Genomic DNA, 18,417 nt, shown 5'->3' on the forward strand with positions numbered 1-18,417 from the left:
GGAGCTGCAACTGGAACCTGGGTGCTCAGGCTCTCTGGTGCCATTTCTTCTCGCATCTCCAACATACTGGTAGTGATTTAACACACACTCACTCACTCAGGCTAATGCACCATGATGTTGCCCACATTACTAAGGGAATACAAAGTGATCAATATTAAGTTCAATTATTTTGGGATAAGAAATTGTAACAACTCTTAAAAAGGAGAAAAATTTGGCAACCAGGGACTGAAGAAACAAAGAGCAAAACAGGCAGAAATATTATTTAGGAAGTCTGCCACTAAACTGCTAGCACAGCGCACTGCACGTGGCGCAGGCAGTGTGCTTCCTCCGCCTCAAGGAAGACTCTGAGCAGCAAACCCTAAGGCACCCAACTGCGATTCTCCCACTCTGAAGTCTGAGACTATCTCCATTAGTGAACCACAAAAGCTGTTACTAGTAAAATTGAGATAACCCAGCAACTTCAAAGGTATACTTTCATTTTGACTATGGATGTAGGTAAAAGGTTACAATCAGCATAAATGTTGCAAGGTAGGGGTGGGGGCAGCTATAGTGAATTTATGTTGCAAAGGCAGAAGAACATGTGTTTAATAGACACATTTTGCTCTTGAAATCAATACAATAAATTCATATATATACATCTGTCTGTGTGCTCAGTCACTTCAGTCCTGTCCAACTCTTTGCGATCCCTTAGACTGCAGCCCTCCAGGCTCCTCTGTCCATGGAATTTTCCCAGCAAGAATACTGTAGTGGGGTACCACGCCCTCCTCCAGGGGATCTTCCTGACGCAGGGATCAAACCGGAGTCTCCTGCACTGCACACAGATTCTTTATAGCCGAGCCACCAGGGAAACTCATATACACATCTAATCTCTGCTACATTCTACCGGTCATGGGTGAAATGTAAAATATGTCAGTGCACTACCAAGGGCCTCCCATATTTGCCCCTTCCTTCCTAATAAGACTGAATTCAAGTATTCTGGCTAGGATACAAAGCATCCAGCCAAGTACTTGCCTTATGAGGTAGAATGATTACATTTTCAAGCTATAAATTAGGAGTCTTAGGAAGTATTCAAATATGTACTTAATCTGCGAACAACATTCGGAGAAGTGCTGCAGAGAGCACGTTATAGAGAACAAATGAAACAGAATCAATAACATGACTGCATTAAACTTTTACCTCCCAGGAGCCAAGAATTATGGACATGAATCATTTATTCCACATGAATGCAGGCAACTATGAGCATGAGTGCAGTAAACAAAGAAAGGAAGTGAAAAATCCAAAGGAAATGAGGGTGGCGAGAGGGAGGGGAAAGGGAGGAGAAAATTTAACGGCTGAATGTAATTGCCAGAGTTAGAACTGGTCAACTGCTACGAGAAACAATGCTGTAAATCTTATGGAAATAACTGGATGGGATTTTAAAAAATAAAAATTACTCAAATAATGCTAAACCTCCCAAAAGGCGTCACCAGCTTTTTAAGTCTAAACAGTGCTAGCAAGGCCTATCATATCTAAGACTATAACATTACCACCAAAAGTTATAAAGAAGAAGGTACAAAGGAATAACAAAGGTGAGAACAAAGTCCAAAAATGAGAAAGTGAACAGCGAAGCAGGAAAATAAATAGCAAGAGTACCATCAGTGGCTGCCTCCAACGGGGTTCCGGTGTCAAGTACTTATCCCATCCCATAGCAAAGCGGTTCCTAACGAGAGATACAAATGCCAGAGAAGGGGGCAAAAATAGTGGCCCAATTATTCAGATCTCACCCACCACCTCTAAATATCTAAGTATTTGGACAGATACATATTTCTACAACCAGATATGATAAACAATGAGTACTTGAAAGTTAAAAATTCATGTACTAAGGCCCATATGTATTACCCAAAGACTCATGGACTGTTTTTAACACACACAAAACAAGTATCATTATTTAATCAGACTCAACAGAAAAGAAACAGGATAGCAATTGCTGGCCGCAGGCGCACCACTGGGGACAAACAGTGACAGCAGGAGGAGACCAACCAACAAAACGAAACCCAAAAACACTCCCCATAACAAGCAGTCACAGGAACTCAAAAACACAGCAGTATAGGGTCATTTAACCCAGGGTCAAAGAATGCTCCCCACTGTGACAGGCTTTGAAGGCACTGCCATGCTGAGAAGGAAACAACCTGATACTCAGAGGAAGAAACTCAACTCACCAAGAAAGGGCAAACACATATTAACATCTTTTCAGGAGCCTCAAGTAACAAACACAGAAACAGCACCCAATACAGAATAATATATAACTCTAATTTAGTATGTCCTATAACACTCATACACAAGTGGGAAGCATCTTAAAAGGGGAATATCAGGATTATGTTTTCTAGGGCCTTACAATTAAAAAGTGAATTTTAAGATTCAAAAGTGCCTATCTTTACAAACATGTCCAACACTGCAAAAATTCATTATTTTTAACCACCTAAAAGATCCCTGGGTTGGGAAGATTCCCTGGAGGAGGGCATGGCAACCCACTCCAGTATTCTTGCCTCGAGAATCCCATGGACAGAGGAGCCCAGCAACCTACAGTCCATGGGGTCACAGAGATCAGACACAACTGAGCGACTAAGCACAGCACAAAATGTTTTTTAAACTTTACTTTGCTGATTCTTTGATTTCAGAGTTTTCTAGTTTATTCTCTCATGTAAAAATCGTTTATCTGTAAAAACTTCAGATAATAAACAACTGTGTTAAAAAAAAAAAGTGAAATGCATGAATTAGGAAAAGCCCACTTGTTAATGGCCTGCCAATACCACCACCTAGTGGCCAGAAATCCATAAAACTTTCAGAATTGAAGCAAGTCCACTGACTAATAGCTGAAGACAAATGGGGGAAAATACTTTTACATCTGAACAAATTTTCTGTTTGTATAGTTCAAGCACTACTGAAAAGCCACATGGAAGCTGTGTGAGAAAGCTTATGACAGCATATGAAAATGCACCCCTTTAAACCATAATGGGATGACATTGTATAATGTGATTTATTTTCCTTTGTTTATTCTTATGCTTTAAAGCCATGCTGTTCTTTAGCTGTCACACCAGAAATTATCTCTTAAGGAGCTCTGCAAAGAGCGAGAATTTTCTTGTGTTCTATGGCAGGGCTGCACCTGCATGAAGTTGGATGCTGTCCAAGGGAAGGGTGTGCTGTCAGACAATCTTCCCAAAAGAGCTGGATCTGGAGAAGTGGCTTAGGAAGAGTTCCAAAACCACATGGAATAATACTGAATTTTGTCTGTTGGCTCACTCTTGCCTTTGGAGCCCTTCCATCTACCACATGGGAGGAGGGTCTCATCAACTGACCAACTACATTCCACTGTGGCTTTCTTGGGTTGGGGATAAATGGCTGAAAAGCAAAGCTAAATGAGACAAATGTCTTTAGTCATTAGATCAACCTACTTGATCATCAATAATCCTTTAAAATTAGCGCTTACTGTATATATAATCTCTGTGACCAAGATGGAGAAACAGGAACTAGATTTACCCTCCTGTCTGAAACAATCAAAAGACAAAACAAAAGAATCCACGAGCAAACCACATGGAACGACAGTTTTCAAGACACTGGATATCAGACAATAAAGGAGAGTGAACCCTGAGAGACAGGAAATAAACATAATGAACCCCACCAGCAGCCCAGCTTATTGCTTTAAGATTTCCCAGATGACAACAAGAAGCAGGAATAAATAAAGCAGAGCTCAGCAGATTCCCTGAGTTGAAGAGACAGAGCTGAGAGTCTGAGGCCAAAATGGCAGGAATTGACAGGACTGAGTTCCAGAGAGCAGAGAGGTATGCAACAACTCCAGAGAAGCACAGAGAGTCACCCTGGAGTATGGATCAGTATTGATCAAGTGGAGGAATGATCAGCTCAGGCATGTGAGGAGACCATCCAAGGCCAGGGAAAGAACCATCCAAAATGATTAGAGGAAACAGTGCCTATTCCCACAGCCAGGTTAGAAGATCTCAGGAAGGCTTTGCCTCAGTAGTGGGGAATAACAGACCTAGACTGAGCACTGCTTCGGATTTACCTGAAAGTCAAAGTGTCAAGTCACTCAGTCGTGTCCAACTCTGTGACTCTATGGACTGCAGCCGGCCAGGCTCCACCATCCATGGAATTCTCCAGGTAAAAATACTGGAGTAGGTTGCCATTTCTTCTCCAGGGGATCCTCCTGACCCAGGAGTGAAACCTGGGTCTCCTGCATTGCAGGCAGATTCTCTACCATCTGAGCCACCAGGGAAGCCCAGAAAAAAGGTTTCCCTGACTGGGAATTGACCCTGGGCTGCAGCAGTGAGAGTGCCGAATCCTAACCACTAGACTACCAGGGAGCATACAAATCATAAAAGCAAGATCCTGCCAGTAACTTAACTACATACCAGAACAGAACATAAAAAGCTTTATAAATATCCAGCACCCAGCAAGATAAAATTCACAAGGTCTGGCAACTAATCAAAGATTAGCAGGTATAAGAAGAAGCAGGAAAACATAATCTCTAATGAAGAGACTAATCAATTAAAACTGACTCATAACTGACTGACATGTTAGTACATAAAAATGGTAACGAAACAGCTATGAAAACTATACATAGTTTCAACTAAAACTTCTGAATATGTTCAAAAAAGTTAGTAGAGATATGGAAGACCTAAAAAAAAAAGGCCCTGATTTCTCCAAAGAAGACATACAGATGGCTAACAAACACATGAAAAGATGCTCAACATCGCTCATTATCAGAGAAATGCAAATCAAAACCACAATCAGATATCATCTCTACCAGTCAGAGTGGCCATTATCAAAAAGTCTACAAACAATAAATGCTGGAAAGCGTATGGAGGAAAGGGAACGCTCTTGCACTGTTGGTGGCAATGTAAACTGATACAGCCATTATGGAAGATGGTATTGAGATTCCTTAAAAACTAGGAAAAAACCACCATATGACCCAGCAATCCCACTCCTAGGCATATACCTGGAGGAAACCAAAACTGAAAAAGATACATGTATCCCATTGTTCATTGTAGCACTATTTACAATAGCTAGAATATGGAAGCAACCTAGATGTCCATTGACAGATGAATAGATAAAGAAGTTGTGGTACATATACACAATGGAATATTACTCAGCCAAAAAAAGTGAATCAGTTCTAATGAGGTGGATGAACCTAGAGCCTATTACACAGAATGAAGTCAGTCTGAAAGAGAAAGATAAATATCATATTCTAACACATATATAAGGAATCTAGAAACATGTTATGGAAGAATTTATTTACAGGGCAGCAATGGAGAAACGGACATAGAAAATAGACTTATGGAGACATGGGGAGAGGGGAGGAGAGGGTGAGATGTGTGGAAAGAGTAACATGTAAACTTACATTACCATATGTAAAATGGAGAGCCAACGGGAATTTGCTATATGGCTCAGGAAATTCAAACAGGTCTCTGTATCAACCTAGAGAGGTGGGATGGGGAGGGAGGTTCAAAAAGGAGGGGATATATGTATACCTATGGCTTATTCATGTTGAGGTTTGACAGAAAACAACAATATTCTGTAAAGCAATTATCCTTCAATTAAAAAATAAATTAAAAAAAATAAAATTAAATTAATGATCTGAAAAAAAAAAAAAAAAAAAAGGCCCAAATCAACCACTTACGAAACCTATAATGTATGGGGTGAAAAATGCACTGAATATGAACAACAACAAAACAGGCATTGCAGAAGAAAAGATCAGAAAGCAAAAAAGATACAGCAAAAGAAACACACTGGGGGAAAAGAAGATTTAAAAAAAAAAAGAACATGAGTGAGCTATGGGAATATCATCAAGTGGCCAAATATATGCGGGTAACTGAAGTTCCCCAAAGGAGAGAGGTAACATAAAAAATATTTGATGAAAAATGACTGAAAACCTAGTGAAAACTGAAATACATAGATAAGAAATTCAATGAACTCCAGACACAAGAAGCATTAAAAAGCTATGCCAAGGCACACGTTAATCAAATTGCTCAAAGTTAGTGATAAATAGAAAATTTAGTATCAGTCAAAGAAAAAAGTATCACATAATAAAGCATGCCTGGAATAAACAACCAGAAGACTTTTCAGGATACTACTCCAGTGTTACAATTATTCAACTTCTTCACCAGAATGAACACTGAGAAGCAAAGCTCCTTACCTTAAAGAAAGAATGGATAGCAGCTGTGGCTTCACTGCGAACCCTCAGTACAGAACCCAGAACATTAGTCCTACACCTGAGGTGAGGATATTGTCTCAGATATTCTAGAGGATGCCTCTCTTTATATTTAAAAGGGAAAGCCTGAAACAACAAGAAAAACAAGTGAGAAGCTAACAAAGATACTGCTTTATAAAATCAGTTTACAGGGCATTTGTTAAATAGCAGTGTTTTAGTATAAAACTAAGATGCTTTCCTTCTCATTTTCTTAACATAATTGAATATGGTCCATATGAATTCTAACACATTAGTACAACAGTGAGTGAAATCAGAGATATGGGTTTGAATCCAGCTCAACTTCGTACTAGCTTTGGGGTTTTGGGCAAAATTACTTATTATCAGACAGGCTAATATGTTACTTACCAAATTTCTACCCATTAGCTATCAACCACTATTTACAAACAGAGATTAGGATATAATCATGCAAAACACTCCAGAAGGAAATGGCAACCCACTCGAGTATTCTAGCCTGGAAAATTCCACAGACAAAGGAGGCTGGAGGGCTACAGTCCACGGGGTCGTGAAGAGTTGGCTACAACTGAGCAAATGCAAAACACTCCACTGTTGGGCACACAGTTTAGAATATTGTAGATATTAAAGATTACATTTTCTACAGCAGTATACACACAGCTGGTATTCAATTCTAAAATCATCATAGTATCTTGAAAGTCCACAAACACTCATAATCTATTAGCACTACTTATCACCATTTCTCAACATGTGCTACTGTTTCAGAACATGGGGGATGGTCAACAGCTGTCATCTAGGGGAGTATATATTCATAAAAATTGTAAAGGAAATTTTGACACTACCTAGAAGAACTTTCCTAAAAACTATATGACCAAAACCAAAGTTTCAATAAGAAAGCTAACAGAGAAGTGAAGTAAAACAGCTCCTGTTGTTCAGTTGCTCAGTCGTGCCCAACTCTTTGCAACCCCATGGACTGCAGCACGCCAGGCTTCCCTGTCCTTCACTATCTCCCAGAGTTTGCTCAAAATCATGTCCATGGTCAGTGATGCCATCCAACCATCTCATCCTCTGTCACCCTCTTCTCCTGTCCTCTATCTTCCCCAGCATCAGGGTCTTTTCCAATAAGTCAGCTCTTCACATCAGGTGGCCAAAGTACTGGAGTTTTGGCATCAGTCCTTTCAATGAATATTCAGGACTGATTTCTTTTAGGATTGACTGGTTTGATCTCCTCGCTGTCCAAGGGACTCTCAAGAGTCTTCGCTCACCATAGTTCAAAAGCATCAGTTCTTCAGCACTCAGTCTTCTTTATGGTCCAACTCTCACATCCCTACATGACTACTGGAAAAACCATAGTTTTTCTTTGCACCTTTGTCGGCAAAGTGGTATCTCTGCTTTTTAATACACTGTCTAGGTTTGTCATAGCTTTCCTTCCAAGGAGCAAGCGTCTTTTAATTTCATGGCTGCAGTCACCATCTGTAGTGATTTTGCAGCCCAAGAAAATAAAGTCTCTCACTGTTTCCATTGTTTCCTCATCTATTTGGCATGGAGTGATGGGACCAGATACCATGGTCTTCGTTTTTTGAAAGCTGAGTTTAACCCAGCTTTTTCACTCTCTTCTTCCACCTTCATTCAAGAGGCTCCTTAGTTGTTCTTCGCTTTCTGCCATAAGGGTGGTGTCATCTGCATATCTGAGGTTATTGATATTTCTCCCAGCAGTCTTGATTCCAGCAAGTGATTCATCCAGCCTGGTATTTCTCATGATGTATTCTGCATATAGGTTAAATAAGCAGGGAGACAATATTCAGCCTTGATGTATTCCTTTCCCAGTTTGGAACCAGTCTGTTATTCCATAGCCAGTTCTAACTGTTGCTTCTTGACCTGTATACAGCTTTCAGGAGGCACATAAGGTGGTCTGGGATTCCCATCTCTTGAAGAATTCTCCAGTCTGTTGTGATCCACACAGTCAAAGGCTTTAGTGTAGTCAATGAAGCAGATGTTTTCTGGAATTTCCTTGCTTTTTCTATGATCCAACAGATGTTACCAATTTGATCTCTGGTTCCTCTGCTTTTTCTAAATCCAGGTTGTACATCTGGAAGTTCCCAGTTCACATACTATTTAAGCCTCGTTTGAAGGATTTTGAACAGTACCTTGCTAGCATGTGAAATGAGTGCAAATTGTGGGGTAGTTTGAACATTTTTTGGTATTGCCCTTCTTTGGGATTGAAATGAAACTGACCTTTTCCAGTCCTGTGCCCACTGCTGGGTTTTCCGAATTTGCTGCCAGATTGAGTATAGCACTTTAACAACATCATCTTTTAGGATGTGAAAATCTTAGCTGGAATTCTATCACCTCCACTAGCTCTGCTTGTAGTAATGATTCTTAAGGCCCACTTGACTTCACACTCCAGTAATCAGATCAGATCAGATCAGTCGCTCAGTCGTGTCCGACTCTTTGCGACCCCATGAATCGCAGCACGCCAGGCCTCCCTGTCCAACACCAACTCCCGGAGTTCACTCAGACTCACGTCCATCGAGTCAGTGATGCCATCCAGCCATCTCATTGTCTGTCGTCCCCTTCTCCTCCTGCCCCCAATCCCTCCCAGCATCAGAGTCTTTTCCAATGAGTCAACTTTGTGCATGAGGTGGCCAAAGTACTGGAGTTTCAGCTTTAGCATCATTCCTTCCAAAGAAATCCCACTCCAGTAATGGTAACCTATTTTAGAATTATCTATTCCTTTTAGGCCTGTGCAAACACTAGTGACGTATAGAAATAGGTCCCATACCTACGAAAGTGACAATATGATCAAATTAACAAGAATCTGGGGACTGCTAGCAGGCTCAGAGTTCCCTAACGTGTGAATACTTACAAATGACACTGAAATGAGGGGGAAGAATACGGGAAGGCATCAATATTCACCAAGGAAAAACAATTTACAAAGAGTAAAACACAGGGCAAATTTTTAATAATGAAACCTTTCTAAAAAGCAAAAATAGTAATGGTTACCATTTTCATTCTTCTGAGTTCCAAATTATTTTCACAGTCTATTTTTCAGACACCTTCATATCTGATTCTTAATTTTAAATGTCAATTAGAACTTCTTAGAATATTGTTCAGAAAGCCATTTTTAAAAATTGCCTATTTTCTTTCTTTCTTCCTTGTTTTTAATTTCTTCCAGTTATCCAAAAGAACTAAAAATGAGCTAAAATAATGCTCTTTCCCTGTATTTCCTCACTTTTTATTCATTAAATATTTGAAGATGAGTACAGATAAACCACAGGGGAGTCAAATGGCTAGGGCATAAACTTCAGCTGTGCCACAACATGACCTAATGCAAGTTATTGTGCCTGGTTGGGCCTCATTTCCTCCAATTAGAAAATGGATTGATAATCTATGAAATTATCCCCTGTGACCTCTTTGTTGCTGTTCAGTTGTTAAGTCATGTCCGACTCTTTGTGACCCCATGAACTGCAGCAGCCAGGCTTCCCTGTCCATCACCATCTCCCAGAGTTTGCTCAAACTTATGTCCATTGAGTCAGTGATGCCATCCAACCATCTCATCCTCTGTTGCCCCCTGCTTCTCCTGCCTTCAATCTTTCCCAGCATCAGGGTCTTTTCCAATGAGTTTGCTCTTTGCATCAGGTGGCCAAAATATTAGAGCTTTACCATCAGTCCTTCCAATAAATATATGGGGTTGATTTCCTTTGGGATTGACTGGTTTCATTTCCTTACTGTCCAAGGGATTCTCAAGAGTTTATAACCTCTTTATCAATCTATAAATAAAAAGCTACCACCACTCCAGTATTCTTGCCTGGAAAATCCAATGGACAGAGGAGTCTGACGGGCTACAGTTCATGGAGTCACAAAGAATCAGATGCAACTGAGCTAACACACACACTAACAAGAGAGTGTTCCAAAAACAAAAGTAAACATGTCTTAATGTAACATTTGTCTTTGTTCCACCCAAACATGACCACACTCTAGCACTGTCCAGTAGAATTTCCTGTGATAAATAGAAATGTTCTGTATCTGTGCAATGCAGGACAGAAGCCATTAGGTGCATGTGACTACTGAGCACTTGAAATGTGGCTAATGCCACTAAGGAAGGGAATTTTTTATTTAATTTTGAATCATTTAATATTAAATAGCCACAGGTAGCTAGTGGCTACTGCGCTGGATGATACAGTTCTAGATAACGGAAAAGTCATTTCAAGGCAGAGCATTCCTAAGAACTCAGTTTGCCCTGGTATGTCTTTGTCATTGTAGCTGACTAGGCACGCTTGTAAAAGTGGCAAATTTCAACAGTGAAAGGCACCACAGAGATGCACGGAGTAGTATCACTTAGCTCCTACTCCTAAGACTCAACCATTTATATGAGTACTTTCTGCTACTCTTTCTACATTCCTCAGTCTATAGTCTGTTTCAATTATCTAGGAAGTCACGATTAAAATGATCCAAGTGCCATCTTCCTAACATTACACATAAAACACTGCTAGTTTTAACTAAGCCATTTTAAAAACAGCCTCCGTAAAAGTGTTATAAAACATACCTTGGCATCACAACTGCCAACAACTTCAATTTTTTCTGCCTTCAGTTCCACATTTTGCTTTTTGGATGGACTTTTTACCAACTGCCCTTGAACTTCCACAGAACTCCCAAAAGCCAGTTCTCTATAGTAATGAAAAACCAACATAAACAAGATCTTACAAGTAGCCCTCATATTAATACAAATCTTGCTATCAAAACACTAAAGTATTTAATGATAGAAGTTTACCCTTAATTGGGTTAAGAACTACATGTAGTTAAGAAAGAAGCAAAGGATAGGTAGGGGATATTGTCATATGAAAATGTTAGACAAGAAAACAATCTTGATTCTATGCATTTGGACTTGAGCATCAATGCTATGAAAAGCAGATCTGTTTAGAAAGATCACTGAGGGGCAATATGAACACCTAGATGATGGAAATGAGCAACAGAGGAGATGAAAAAACAAACCAAAAAACCCCAAAGTATTCTTAAAACAAAACAAAAATCTCACCTACTGTCAAAGCTTGAATCTGCTACAACCTGGAGGCTTTCCAAAGATGACCCATCATTTACGTGCAGGAACAGGACTTCCTTCTGGGAGCGGATTGAACGAATCCATCCCTGATGAGAAATATTTCTAAACTTGAGTTTAAAACACAAACATTTTATATTTTCATTACATATACACACAGAAGACTAAATGAAAAACAAAAAAATCCTCATAATCCTGCCTGAACAAATCAATTGCTTTTATAATAGCTCATCTACATGCATATATAATTTTATATGGTCCTTATCACAGTGAAATATAGCTTTGGCATTCCACTGTTGTTTCATTAATAAAGCTCATCATTTTGAATAGATGCCCCAAATACCATTAGGTTCATGAGCCTAATTCACATAACCAATCCCACAATATTCCAGGTTTTCTTCCTGCCCCTAACCCCTCCCCTACACAACAGGGCACATATCTTGGTTCCTTTCTCCTTTTGTATCAAATTCCCAGAGAGATTACGTATGGACTAGAAAGGTCTTTGTGGGATTTTGGTTTTTTTCCCCAAAGTATCACACGAAAGAGTTCTCAAGAAACTCAGTAAGAACACATACTAAATAAAACATAAACTTTCAAAGACACTCTGAATTTAAATGATAGGTATGTATGAGGGCTTCTCTGGTGGTTCAGTGGTAAAGAATCCGCCTGCCAATGCAGGAGATGTGGGTTTGATCTCTGTGTGGGGAAGATCTCCTGGAGAAGGAAATGGCAATCCGCTCCAGTATTCTTGCCTGGAGAATCCCATGGACAGAGGAGCTTGGTGGGTACTGTCCATGGGATCACAAGAGTCAGACACAACTTAGACACTAAACAACACAACAAGAATGCAGAAGTACAAATGAGATGTCTTCAAGTAGACCAGTAACAGTAAAAACAGCTCTCTGATGACAATCAACTTACATTTAACTAGCATAGAAGTTGAGAATATTCTAACAGTCTTTCAACAATTATGAAACAACTGATGGTGTCTGATTAACCATTTAAACACTGGAAAACCATGATTGGCTATTAAACTTGGGGAAAGTGGTATGATCCTACTTAGAAAAACTGTATTCACCCTGGCTTTCTTTGTATCCTCAGCACACCCTTTAGACACTGTTATTCAAGCCCTTCTATTACTTATTTGCATGTCCATATTTTGGGGATTTAGGAACGACGTTTGTAGTTGCCTTGAAGGCTATTGTCAGGGACACAGTAGATAACCCACAAGTATTTTTCAGTGGAAGAATATCTATCATATACTGAACACCTAGTATGTGACAAGCATTTTACTACCTTCTTCATATACTGTCTCAATCTACTCCTCACAACAGCTCTATGGATTTTCATGAGTCACATCTTACAATTGAAGAATTGAGGCTCAGAGAAGTTCAATAACTTGCATAAGGTCACACTGCCAGTAAAGGATAAAGACTGAATTTGAACTCAAGTCTACCAGGAAGCCCTTGATCTTTCTCCAGGGCTAGACCAAATAAAAGGTAAATTACCTCAGTCTCATGCACAAGGCCCTTCATAACTTGGAGCAAGGCCAATCAACAGTAATTTCCAAAGCACCACAGTCTTGCTTTTTACTTGTTAGTAAAAGTTAACATTTATGAAACACTGTTTAATGTGCTTCTGTTCTACTTCACTCTGTGAAATAAGGAATACCATTATCTCCATTCTTATAAGAGGAAATTGAGGTTAAGAGCACATAAGCGACATGCACATCATTAACAAGCTACCAAGTGGAGAGATTTAAATGCAGGCAGCTTAACCACAGCTCTGTCAAACTGCTATACTCCATTTTGCTCTTTAAAAATATTTATCTACTTAATCCTCACAAGAACTTAATGAAGTGAATATTATGTTCAGTTCAGTTCAGTCACTCAGTGGTGTCCGATTCTTTGTGACCCCATGAACCGCAGCACGCCAGGCCTCCCTGTCCATCACCAACTCCTGGAGTCCACCCAAACCTATGTCCATTGTGTCGGTGATGCCATCCAACCCTCTCATCCTCTGTTGTCCCCTTCTCCTCCTGCCCTCAATCTTTCCCAGCATCAGGGTCTTTTCAAATGAGTCAGCTCTCTGCATCAGGTGGCCAAAGTATTGGAGTTTCAGCCTCAACAATCAGTCCCTCCAATGAACACCCAGGACTGATCTCCTTTAGGATGGACTGGTTGGATCTCCTTGAAGTCCAAGGGACTCTCAAGAGTCTTCTCCAACACCACAGTTCAGAAGCCTCAATTCTTCGGTGCTCAGCTTTCTTTATAATCTAACTCTCAAATCCATACATGACTACTGGAAAAACCATAGCCTTGACTAGACGGACCTTTGTTGGCAAAGTAACATCTCTGCATCTTAATATGTTGTCTAGGTTGGTCATAACTTTCCTTCCAAGGAGTAAACGTCTTTTAATTTCAGGGCCGCAATCACCATCCACAGGGATTTTGGAGCCCAGAAAAATAAAGTCAGCCACTGTTTCCCCATCTATTTGCCATGAAGTGATGGGACTGGATGCCATGATCTTAGTTTTCTGAATGTTGAACTTCAAGCCAACTTTTTCACTCTCCTCTTCCACTTTCAGCAAGAGGCTCTTTAGTTCCTCTTCACTTTCTGCCATAAGGGTGGTGTCATCTGCATATCTCAGGTTACTGATATTTCTCCCAGCAATCTTGATTCCAGCTTGTGCTTCTTCCAACCCAGCGTTTCTCATGATAAACTCTGCATATACATGAGAGGGTGACGATAAACATTATCATGTTAGGGATGAAGAAACCTATTCGAGAAATTAGGATAACCTTGTTAAATACTCAAAGTTACCAAGTAGTAGAGCTGGAATTCAAATACAGTTCTTAGTTCAAAGGTCACATTTTTAATCAATGAATTCTTCTGAAATGCTCTTTCCACCCCATTCCCCTATCCTCTACCCAGGAACACATCCTTCAGCATTCAGCTGAAATGTCACCTCATGCAAGAAGTCTTCTTTGACCGCCTCACACTCTTAAGAACTTCCCTCTGTCTTCCCAAAGTTTTCTATAGAAATACAGCTAATACTTATCATACTGTTATAATTTCTTGTCTTAGCCATCAGCCCAGGGCTGTATATAATACAAAGTGAGCCACATATGTAATTTTACATGTTTTACTGGTCACATGAAAAGTAAAAAGAGATGACTAAAATTAAATTTAACAGTATATTTCATTGAATCCAAAATATATATCGACACGTAATCAATATAAAAAATACTGAGCTACTTTGCATTTTTTTTTTGCTCTTCAAAATTGGTATGTATTTTACAACTACATTACCACTCAATTCAGATGTTTCTAAATTAGACTGTTTTTGCCATTGTTCAGTCACTAAGTTGCGCCTGACTTTTCGCAACCACAAGGACTGTAGCCAGTCAGGCTCCTCTGTCCATGGGATTTCCCTGGCAAGAATACTGGTGTGGGCTGCCATTTCCTTCTCAACGGGATCTTTCCCCATCCACAGATCCAATCCTCCTCTCCTGTCTTAACACTAAGCCACCTGGGAAGGCCCCAAATTAGACTGTACAGCACTAAAACTGAAGCCTGCTCACCTAGGGAGTAGGTTCTGTTCTTCCTCCTCTCTAGACTACCACACAGAAGGTATCATTAATATATGTTGAATTAACAGATGAATGCAAGAAAATGTTTTGATTTGTATCATAGAAACCCATGAAAAATAAAGAAACACAAAGAGGAGGAAACTGGTCACACACCTAGAAATCAAGGATATGTGAGGACAACAAAAATAACTGTATGAGTGTTACAGCAACCTAGTAAGTCAAACCATCTTGCTTGGTCTGCTCCTCTAAGCAGGAATCTTCTGTGTGAAGCTCCTGCAAATATTATTAACAAGAGAAATGTTAGCAGCTAACATTTACTGAGATGGACTACTGTCCTAAATATTTTATAACTAATCTTTAGGACTATGAACTAAGGACTATTATTATCTCCATTCTTATAAGAGGAAACTGAGGTTTAGAGCACATAAGCGATATACCAATCATTAACAAGCGACTAAGTGGCAGAGATCTAAACCTAGGCAGTTTCACACCAGAGCTCTTTCAAACTGCTACACTCCATTTCTTTTCCTAATTTACTGCATGTGTGTGTGTGTGTGTGTCCATCCCCATGGACTGCATGCAGCCCACCAGGCTCCTCCGTCCATGGAATTCTCCAAGCATGTACACTCCTACACTCCATTTGTTCTAATTCGGTGTGTGTGTGTGTGTGTGTGTGTGTGTGTGTGTGTAGGGGCGGGGCGATGGACTGCAGCCCACCAGGCTCCTCTGTCCATGGGTTTCTCCAGGTATGAACACTGGGGTGAGTTGCCATTGCCTTCTCCACCTAATTTACTAAACATAAGTTATATGCGAAGCCCTGTGGTAGTTAAAAGTTGAATAAACGGTATGGTTTGGTTGACCGAACGTTTACTGCCAACCATGTATGAATACTAAGACGGGTAACAAGACAGTTCCTGCTCTCAAGGAGCTTTGTCACTGTGAACACACGGCATGAGGGACAAATGAAAAGGGATTCGTTCATTTTTCTCTATGATTAACACCACCCTGCGCCATGAAAGCAAACTTCCAGCACTTTTCAGGCACTGAAACAGTTTTCCGAAAAGTAACGGTAACCAAGGAAAGGAGAAAAATGTGGACACACGCTCGCCTGTATTTTCTAACTCTCCCCGCCGGTCGTTCTGTCCACCGACAAGCTGAGAGGTGGGTGAGCAGGACAAGCTTAGAGGCGGATGCGCCACATCCGTCAACGAGGACAAACCCGCCCCCTGCCGACACACTAACCTGGACCTTAACGCGCTCCCCGTTCGCGCTCTGGACCCCCAGAGCGCCCCGCACGCTCACTCTGGCTGCAGGTCTCTGCCTCGGGCAAGGAGCCGAGGAGCAGGAGCGCAGGGCTCGGAGCAGGCACCGCGCCCCGAACATCGCGCGGCCGCCCCAGGCCCTCCTCGGGACCAGCCCTGAGGCCAGCGCGAGCGGGCTCTGCCGGGGGGGACCCTCTCTCCTCCCCTCTTCCGGGCCGCAGCCCTACACTCCAGCGCTCCAGAGCCCCACGCGGGCTTCCTTCCCCTTCACGGGCCCCCGTTCGGTCTCCACAGGACCTCTGCTTCCCGAAAGGGCGGAACGGAGACCGCTCATTCAGCGGCGAATGGCGAAGAGAAAGCGCTCCCTGTGGGCGCGTGGAACACCTGACAGACTCCCTCAGCTTCTAAACCCACGCTCCGAGCGCGGGCTGAAACACGCGCCGCGGTCGCCCGAACGTCACCACGCCAACGTTCACGTCATCACGTTACGAGGAGGTTCCGAGGGAGCATGCGTACTTACGACTCCGTTTAAAGAGGCGCTGGGGCGGAGGAAGGGGCGGGTCAGGAGCTGGGGTGGGCGGAGCTAAGACCCAAGGGTTGTAGAGATTAGCAAGGAGGTAGGTAACCACTCCTAGAGAAGGCAATGGCACCCCACTCCAGTACTCTTGCCTGAAAAATTCCATGGACGGAGGAGCCTGGTAGGCTGCAGTCCATGGGGTCGCTAAGAGTCAGATAGACTGAGCGACTTCACTTTCACTTTTCACTTTTCATGCATTGGAGAAGGAAATGGCAACCCACTCCAGTGTTCTTGGCTGGAGAATCCCAGGGACGGGGGAGCCTGGTGGGCTGCCATCTATGGGGTCGCACAGAGTCGGACACGACTGAAGCGACTTAGCAGCAGCAGCAGCAGGTAACCTACCTAGGCTGACGTCTGACAGTCTTCGTTTCTAAAGCTTCCAGGTGAGGAGCTTCCCTGATGGTCTAGCAGTTAAGACGCCGTGCGCCCAACGCAGGAGGCTCAGGTTCACCCCGGCTCAGGAAATTAGATTCCGCATGCAGCAACTAACGATTCTGCACAGTCGCCAGCGGCCACTAAGACCCAGCGCAGCTAAATCCATAAATTAAATAAGTAATTTTAAAAAAAAGACGTTTTACTCAAACTAAGTGAAACACTGATTTCATTTTTAAAAAAATAAAGCTTCCAGCTGATGCTTAGGAACGCAAAGTGGAAGACAAGGAGTGACTGATGGAAAAAGAAAGTGGACCAGAAGACTTGAATTATTGAGAGGATTAGCGTGACGATATCAGTAGCTGAGCACCCAAGAATTGATGCTTTTGAACTGTGGTGTTGGAGAAGACTCTTGAGAGTCCCTTGGACTGCAAGGAGATCCAACCAGTCCATTCTGAAGGAGATCAGCCCTGGAATTTCTTTGGAAGGAATGATACTAAAGCTGAAACTCCAGTACTTTGGCCACCTCATGCGAAGAGGTGACTCATTGGAAAAGACCCTGATGCTGGGAAAGATTGAGAGCAGGAGGAGAAGGGGACGACAGAGGATGAGATGGCTGGATGGCATCACTGACTCGATGGACATGAGTTTGAGTGAACTCTGGGAGTTGGTGATGGACAGGGAGGCCTGGCGTGCTGTGATTCATGGGGTCGCAAAGAGTCGGACACGACTGAGCTACTGAACTGACTGAACTGAACTGATCAGTTCTGAGAACAGAGAAAAACAAGACAGAGCACCTGCTCAAGTTACAGATGGGTGGTATCAAACATCTAAATAGAAAACTGAATAAAAGGGTGATCAGTTCCCTGGCACTGCCTTAGCGTGCGATGCTAAAGATGGCTTGCTGGAGCTGGTAGCCCTTTGATGGGTAAGAGTAAGTGAAGTCTTCAGACAGGGTAGTCGGAGAAGGCATGACAGTGTGAAGCTGTTGGACAGTGTGTGGAGGAATTGCTGGGCATTGCCTGCCAGAATCGTCAAGCCTCTCTCTTTCCTTTTTCCAACACAGTTATCTGCATTTGTCTGACCTGAAAACGACTCTTTCCTATATTGTCACCTTTTATTTAAACCTACACAAACACACAATTTCCCCCAGGTAACTCACTGATACTCATGAATTAAGTTTTTCTACATAATTAAAAGACAGAAATAAGGGCTATTACTTAAAACTGCACTACTACTATGCCCATGTTTACAGGTAAGAGAACTTATTAGGCACAGAAAAGTTAAATGACTTACTCAAAGATATACGTCATATAAGTGCGAGATTTAAACCTGGAAATCTT

The 18,417-nt window shown here is 41.7% G+C and overlaps 1 protein-coding gene across 17 annotated transcripts in view; it reads right to left on the minus strand.

The window, feature by feature from the left end:
- NARS2 (asparaginyl-tRNA synthetase 2, mitochondrial) overlaps window positions 1-16,592 on the minus strand; it is a 139,509-nt gene extending 122,917 nt beyond the window's left edge. For 9 of the 17 annotated variants that reach the window (XR_015158166.1, XR_015158167.1, XR_015158168.1 and 6 more), the window contains exons 1-5: window positions 16,106-16,592; window positions 13,603-13,994; window positions 11,250-11,359; window positions 10,761-10,881; window positions 6,188-6,328 (exon numbers count right to left, since the gene is read on the minus strand). Coding sequence is in view for 9 of the 17 variants with exons in the window: in XM_086385790.1 (XP_086241916.1) it covers window positions 6,188-6,328; window positions 10,761-10,881; window positions 11,250-11,359; window positions 13,603-13,986 (756 nt within the window). In the remaining 8 variants the exon portion in view is untranslated. Of the gene's footprint in view, window positions 1-6,187; window positions 6,329-10,760; window positions 10,882-11,249; window positions 11,360-13,602; window positions 13,995-15,016; window positions 15,137-16,105 lie in introns of those variants that run through there. The other 8 variants (XM_086385800.1, XM_086385798.1, XM_086385793.1 and 5 more) reach the window with 2 other exon arrangements.
- Between the last annotated feature and the right edge of the window lie 1,825 nt (window positions 16,593-18,417).

This window comes from Bos grunniens, chromosome 29 (assembly GCF_055505025.1).
Source record: "Bos grunniens cultivar Pamir isolate PY7600 chromosome 29, Bosgru_T2T1.0, whole genome shotgun sequence".
In the NCBI taxonomy this organism is placed as follows: domain Eukaryota; kingdom Metazoa; phylum Chordata; class Mammalia; order Artiodactyla; family Bovidae; genus Bos; species Bos grunniens.